This window comes from Trifolium pratense, linkage group LG2 (assembly GCF_020283565.1).
Source record: "Trifolium pratense cultivar HEN17-A07 linkage group LG2, ARS_RC_1.1, whole genome shotgun sequence".
Lineage (NCBI taxonomy): Eukaryota > Viridiplantae > Streptophyta > Magnoliopsida > Fabales > Fabaceae > Trifolium > Trifolium pratense.
The window spans coordinates 35,003,345-35,011,083 of record NC_060060.1 but is presented as its reverse complement, the minus strand read 5'-3'; the positions used below and the strand labels follow the sequence as shown (position 1 = coordinate 35,011,083).

At 35.0% G+C, this 7,739-nt stretch overlaps 2 protein-coding genes across 2 annotated transcripts; one reads left to right on the top strand and one right to left on the bottom strand.

Moving 5' to 3' along the window:
• Nucleotides 1-1,076: 1,076 nt before the first annotated feature.
• LOC123908964 (glucan endo-1,3-beta-glucosidase 13-like) lies at nucleotides 1,077-4,243 on the top strand. The gene is made up of 5 exons (XM_045959717.1): nucleotides 1,077-1,196; nucleotides 1,511-1,759; nucleotides 2,051-2,056; nucleotides 3,698-3,946; nucleotides 4,117-4,243. The coding sequence occupies exons 1-5, from the start codon at nucleotides 1,130-1,132 to the stop codon at nucleotides 4,149-4,151; spliced, it is 606 nt and encodes a 201-aa protein (XP_045815673.1). The 5' UTR covers nucleotides 1,077-1,129; the 3' UTR covers nucleotides 4,152-4,243.
• Nucleotides 4,244-4,584: 341 nt separating this feature from the next.
• LOC123909480 (pentatricopeptide repeat-containing protein At4g16390, chloroplastic-like) lies at nucleotides 4,585-6,965 on the bottom strand. The gene has a single exon (XM_045960321.1). The coding sequence runs from the start codon at nucleotides 6,882-6,884 to the stop codon at nucleotides 4,815-4,817; it is 2,070 nt and encodes a 689-aa protein (XP_045816277.1). The 5' UTR covers nucleotides 6,885-6,965; the 3' UTR covers nucleotides 4,585-4,814.
• Between the last annotated feature and the right edge of the window lie 774 nt (nucleotides 6,966-7,739).

Sequence of the window (7,739 nt, the reverse complement as noted above, 5' to 3'; positions counted from 1 at the left end):
CAATGAATCCAATTTGTCTTTTTCTGTATGTCAATTTGTGTATGAAATGAACTCAAAAAGGCCAATCAACCTCAACAATTTCACATTTGCAATTAAACTAGTATATAACAATCTTTTTTTCTATATTTGTTTTTTTGAGTTTATGCTTTTCAATATGTATATATTCATCTTAGTGAGGATGAAGTGCATTGATCCACAATAATTATGGAGAATGGAAGAAACTTTTCAGGGTGTTTACACCTTCAAATGCATGCATGAGAACCTAATTACTCAACAATTTTTAATGGAAACTGACTGAGAAGGTTTGGTATTATTTTTAAAGTTTGTGTTTGTCTATTGTGCTCCAAACAGGATAAGCCTCTGCTCAGGTTTTTATGTTTGCACCTTATTATATAGCTTTTTCTCTTTATCCCTTGTGACAAAGAAAAAAACAAGCCATGTAATTTAGATGAAAAAGGTACAAACAAATAAAAGGAATTTATTTATTTATTTATTTATTTGCAATTCCTGTAGGGATACCTAACTTATGCTTTATATATAGTCTCTTAATTATACCTTGCTTTAAAAATTAATCATCTAGATTCCTCTTTGCAAAAGGAAATATGTTTGGATTGGACCTACAAGACTATTTTTCTTGAGATATTGTACAATAAAGTATAAACAATAAAATCAGAATCTAAATCAAAATAATAATTATTTTCAAAAAAAATTCAAAATAATAATTATATAATTTGTTTGACAGATTATTTTATCCCTTTAAGTACTATTGTGGAGGTTCTCTGAATTTACTTTCAGTAGCATGTGCAATTATCCACTCTTACTTGTGAAGTTATCAATAGATTAAAAAAAAAATCTGAGATACCATATTTGGAATTTCCAAACCTAAGATCTGGATATAAGAAAAGGAAAAAAGTTTAGTATAACAAAATCATCATGATAGGGACATTCAAGAGAGGAAAAATGTTTCAAATAAGTTACCGTGACACTGAAGGAACTGAAGTAGGACCAAAAGTTGGTATTTCAGACTTTAGAAAAAATAAATAGTCTCTATCATAATCTTAGCTTTTTCATATCTAGGACAAACCATATAAAATGTGTAACACTTGTAAGAAAATACTCCTGAAGAACAATGACTTCTCCAATGATTAAAATTTTGATAGCTATGTTACTTGCGACCTTATCGTTTCAAGCATCAGGTAAAATTAGTATCAAATTTGCATGCATTCTTGTAGTTGGAAGATTTGAGGCCATCCAATTAAGACCGGATGGTCAAGATTTTAAGATCGGATTTTATTTTGAAATTTGGGCCGTCTGATCCTGATTGGACGACCACATATCTTCTAATTGTAGAACTACATGCAATGTTGATTGCACTCAGTCCAGATCTGCAAAATCAGCATTTCCCGTGTTCGTGTTTGGCTAACTTAATAAAATGAGTTAAACTAAGAGTATATGTTTCATTATGTAATTATATGTTATTTGATTATGATGACTTATTGTGAAATTTCAGGACAATTCATGGAATGGTGTATAGCTGATGAGCAGACTCCAGATGATGAGCTGCAGAGGGCAATGGATTGGGCTTGTCATGTGGGAGGAGCAGATTGCAGCAAGATACAAGTGAACCAGCCCTGTCACCTTCCAAATACTGTGAAGGACCATGCCTCCTATGTCTTCAACAATTACTATCAGAAGTTCAAGAACAAAGGAGGATCTTGCTATTTCAACTCTGCTGCAATAACCAGTGATCTTGACCCAAGTAATTATAATCTCTCATGGCTTAACTTATCTTACAAGTTATCAATTTCAATGGTTTATTCTTCCATGTTACAGCTATAAAGCACAGACAGCGTGTCTGACACCGACACTTACAATGAATTATGTCATTTCTTTAAATTATTATCGGTGTCGGTGTGTCAGTGTCCGTCTCTAAACAGTAGTAACAATTAGTCCTTTTTGGATTGACTTACATGACATGATTAATTGTTTCAGTTTATCTGATTTTGAAACATTATCAGTGCAAATGATGTCTTTTCTCTTTGTTATGCAGGTCATGGCTCTTGCAAGTTTGAGTTTGTCCCTTGAATGAAGTTTGGAGTAATTTATTAATATTTTCTCACAGTGAATACAGCACTGAAGTCAATGAAATGTTCTGTCCGTGTCTCTTAAATTCCTGTTGTTTCATATTTTGATAAGAAAGATTTCCATGGCAAAATGACATTGAATTCTTCTTTACCTGCAATTTCAACGGTTGAGAAATTATTATATTACAATGTGAAATGTGAATGAGCAATGCAAAATGTCAATTGGATTTTCTCACATTTTTAATGTCTTTACAGAATTTATACCATAATTTGTATACACCGATTTTGTAAAACCGTTTTATATATGCATCCGATCAAAATCAAATTGCCCTCCGTAAATATTTGTGAGATATTTTATAAAGTAAGTTTAGGATGACGACCAAAATCAACTATAATTTATGAATCACATATGTAAATTTTATTGTATTTTGAGTTGTAATAAGCACAAAGTTCTTCATTAAAAATTGGATTACATGATTTAAAAATACTTTAAAATAATGTTAAGTTCAACAAATCAAGAAATCAAAGAATCATGAAATCAACAATAAATCGACATTCAAAGAATAAAAAATTCAACAATAATAACACAATAGAGAAATCAAGAATCAAGAAAACGTGAAATATATAAAATAAATCAATAATCAAGAAATCAACAACAACAACCTAACATTCAACAATAACAAATCAAGAAATCTATCCATTTGAATGAATAAGTATTTTTTATTTTTTTTTTGCATTTATACACATACTAGTAAGGTTATTTTTGGGTTCATTTATTAAAGTAAGAAAACTTAACAAATATGTGTATAAATGCAAAACAAAAAAATTACAAATAAGATAAATAAATCAAACGCAAACTTTAGTCAAAGAAAAAAAAAAATCAAACTCAAAGTTTACTAGTATTTTTAAAGAGGTCAAATTCACCGTTTTAGTTAGAAAGTCCAGGCCGTCCATTCGTTTTCACAAGTCAAAGTCAAACTGTAAGAGTATCTTTGATCGTCAAGATAAAAGAGCCATAATAGGATAAACAATCATATCTTGTCTTCATAAACTACTTGGTGCGCAAGCATAATACGATAAATCAATCTTATCTTAATTGAAAGCTTGGGGAATTGAAAATTATTATTAAAGGGTCAAAGACGGCAATAAATGATCATTTAAAGATTGCTCAAAAGAGATTTGAACTTCGTCCCTTAATTCACAAAATCAGACTCTTTTGCATATGAACAAAATAATAATATATTATGGCATTATGGGAATATATAGTTTAAGGATACCAGTATTACACCAACAAAAAAAAGTTAGATACTAGTAGCTCCTGAAGAACAATGGCTACTCCAAAGCTCAAAATTTTGATAGCTATGCTACTTGCGACCCTATCATTTCAAGCATCAGGTAAACTCAGCATTACCCTGATAAGTCTATCACTTTCAGCTAGAGTTTACTTAGCAATGTTTTAAAATGAGATAAACTAAAAGGATTTGTTTCATTATGCTTTATAGGTGGCTACCGTTTTTTGAGTGTAAAAACAACAATATATTTACTTAATTATTATCTAATCAAGTATAGTGCAATATCTTATTAGATCATGGTGAGTAAATGGTAAATTTCAGGACAATTTATGGAATGGTGCATAGCTGATGAACAGACCCCAGATGATGTGCTGCTGAGGGCAATGGATTGGGCTTGCCATGTGGGAGGAGTAGATTGCAGCAAGATACAAGTGAATCAGCCCTGTTTCCTTCCAAATACAGTGAAGGATCATGCCTCCTATGTCTTCAACGATTACTATCAGAAGTACAAGCACAAAGGAGGATCTTGCTATTTCAACTCTGCTGCAATAACCAGTGATCTTGACCCAAGTAAATAATCTCTCTTAATTTAAATCATATTAATTTACAGTAAGACAGTGAATCCCAAAGGGGACAAAAGTCCCTTCAGTACATGACATTATCACTTCAATATTATCTTATTTTGAAAAAATATCAGTTCAAACTTCAAATGATATATTTTCTCTTTGTTTCAATGGCAGGCCATGATTCTTGCAAGTTTGAGTTTATCCCTTGAATGAAGTTTGGAGTAATATATTTTCGCAAAGTGAAGACAATAATGAAGTCCATGAAATGTTCTGTCTGTGTATCTTATATTGTTGTAAAATGACATTGAAATTTTAATTTTCTGCAATTTCAATGGCTGAGAAATAATAATCGGCAATACTGTTTGTCAATTGGATTTTCTCACATTTTTAATGTCGTTATAGACTTTTACTGGATTAGTGTAAAATTTAACAGTTAGTTTAGATTAAGGAACACATCAACTAATAAATCAAAGTTTAGTCAACCTAAAGTTAAAAAGCTCTCAATTAGTTTAACAATTTGCTAGTGTTCATTTTCATGTTTTTGGTTGAACTCATTTATAATCCCTATTTCCAAATGTGTGCAGTGGACCTCTTAATAGACAAGGAGTGTTTAGCAATTTGTGCACATAATATATTTAGCCATTAGCAGAATTTATAGTTTTCCTATATTACACAATTGCATAGAAACCAGGCGCCACCAAACAGGATAGTATACACTAGTATCAGGTCTTCATTTACTCTATAAGGCATCCAAATAAAACAATTGATACTTATGAAGCTAATACAAAATTTCCTAAAAAGACAAGGAAAAACTATATTATCACCAGATAAAAGCCGGTGTTAGAACATCTAACAACCATGTAGTTCATTAGTTATGCAGCAACTAATTCAGATGAACTCCTAGACTTCATCCATGACTTGACTGCTACCCGTGTAGTCAAAAACCAGCCAGCCTTATCAGGAGACTCCCGAAATGGAGCATTGATTTCCTTCATATGTGAGTCAATAACACTTGCTAAACCTTTCTCGGAATACCTGTGTCTCCCATGACCGGTATTGATCCCGAACAGTGGCGGAAGGTCCTCCTCTCCTGATTCCAAAGCCTTAGAGAAATCGTTCATCCAAACATGGAACGCAGTCAGCGCAGCTCCAACTGAGAGACCCTTTAAGTGCAAAGACCACTGAGTTTGAGACCTGGATTGTATATCAGTATATATCTCAAGTGTCAACCCAAGGTCAAGAAGCACACATGCTTTGTCCAACAAATCCAGGTTGATACAAAGATCAATCAGAGAATTGCAAAATGCCCTCTTTACTCCATCGGTAACTGAACCGAAGAGTTCTAATGCTTCTTTTCGGAACTCTCCATCACCTTCCAGCCCATCCACCACATATCTTACCACAGAGCCTAGCTTTGGATTAGCCTTTTTGACACAATCCGTTAACTTACCAAGTTCTTCTTTTGGTGTTTGGGTCATAACATTCAGAAGACAACCGCAAAATTGATCATCCGGTGCAAGGCCCATATCCAAGAGCTGATGAAATGTCTTCACAACATCGTCAGTGCGCTTGGCTTTTCCATAGCACTGGACGAGCGAAGTTAGAACAAAAATAGTAGGCTCAGATCCAGATTCAATCATTTGATTCATCATTCTCTCAGCCTCTGAAACTTTCCCAATGCAGGAATATATGGTAATCAAGGAAGAGAATGTCCAACTATCGGGACTGCAAGTATCGGAACTTTTCATGTCTTCAAAAATTTCAAATGCCAGGTAAGTGTAACCAACATCAGCGCACATAGCTAAAAGGGTATTATAAAGATGGGTATTCAAATCCATTCCTTGTGCCTTCATTTCCCTATATACAATGAGAGCATCCTCACAAAACCGTGCTCTACCATAGGCATGTAAGAGAGACGCATAGGTTGATCTATTTGGCAAAATTTGATTATTTATCATCTCTTTATATATAGTTTTGGCCTGCCACGGCCTCTTTGCTCTCCCCATGGCATCCAAAAGAGTGTTATAAACAACCAAGTTAGGCTTAACACCAAGAGCCTTCATTTCTTCATAAACATTTAAGCATCCATCATAATTTCCAGAAATCCCATACATCTTAATCAACGTAGAGAACGTCACATGATCAATGCGCCATTTCTCGGTTCTAGCACGATCGTACAAGTGCAAAGCCATATCAATATTACCAGCCTTTCCATAAGCATCAATCATAACACAGTACGTAATATCATCAGGTTCACAACCAAATGATGGCATCTTTTCAAACCACTCGACAGCCTTTTCGGGCAAATAACAAGACCTAGCACAGCTAATTATAGTTGAAAAAGTAAAATTATCAGGCTTCACCCCTCTCTGAAGCATTTCAACAACCACCTTCTCTGCACCATCCAAATCCTTACATTTTTTAAACACCTTGAGAGTAACATTGTAAAGAATCACCTCCCTAGTGGGTCTAATCTTCCTCTGAAGATACCGAAGAACAAAAGGTACAACAACTGAATTCTCCATATTGTTGATGATAGTCACAGCGTCATGCTCAACAACCTTATCTCCTAAACGGTCCAAAATTTGAGAAACATCATGTTGGTTGGGATGACATGAATCCAAGGAGTTGGAAAACTTGACAAGATAATTGTACCTTGCATCATAAGATTTCTTCCCAAGTTGTTTGGCTCTGGGGCTATTGGGATTGACCCATATGTAACTGCTTTTGGAGGAAGTAGATTTTGCGTCATTTTCGGAGTTAACATCTTGTTGTTGCTGTTGCGGAATGGGTTCTTGAAGGGAAATGTGGAGAAGAGTTTTGGATTGAGAAGGGTTTTGAAAGGAAAATGCAAGGTTTCGAAGTTTGAATTTGGAGGAAGAGATGAATGGTGGGTCGTGGAAGAGAGAGGAAGGGGAAGAAGAGCAAAGATGGTAAGCCATTTTTTTCAACCTCTTATGCTCTGTGTGTGTGTGTTGCTGCTGCTTCTCCAACCTTATCTTGCAAATTCAGAAAAATACATACAGTATATCTTGTTTGGATGCGCATGTTAGCATATGGATCGTATCACATGGTAGTTGATTTCAACCGTTGATTTGAGGTTGAATGTTTTAGATTTTAGATTCAAACTTACAAAATAAAACAATCTCAAGTTTGGTTAGCATACAATATTTTGTTGTTGTTCTGGGAGTTTAGCTTAGATGATAGGTGATGACAAATCGTCACACTCTCTAATCCATGCCTATTTTAGCAACATTAGATACATTTTAGTAGGTTTTTAGCAATAAATATAAGAGAAATCTAACCATTAGCTTGATTACTTGTTTTGCAAGAAAACAGGAAAAACTGCAGGATTTGAATGATTTTCACTATGCTGGGGGCGTAGCCCATCACGCGCCGCGTGATGGAGCTCACAGAGAGCCAAGATTTTGACTCTGATCACGCGCCGCGTGATGCCTTACCACGCGCGGCGTGAAGCTTTGTTGAAGATGAAGATTGCTCTCTGACTTGATCACGCGCCGCGTGATTCTGTTACTACGCGCGGCGTAGTTGATGAATTTGCAACCACGCGCGGCGTGGTAGATCTGGCGCGCGGCGTGGTTGCCTTCTGTATATATAGTTTCTGCATAATTCTGTTTTCGTTGGAAAATTCTGCAAAATTGATCTACATTCTGGTTTTGGAACTTCCAGATCGCGATTCAAGACTCCAGAGGATAGCTCCAAGCACGTCGGGAGCATGGATTCACAAGCCATGGCGATGAAGCGAGGAAGCGAACGAAGCACGATGAGGAGCTAAA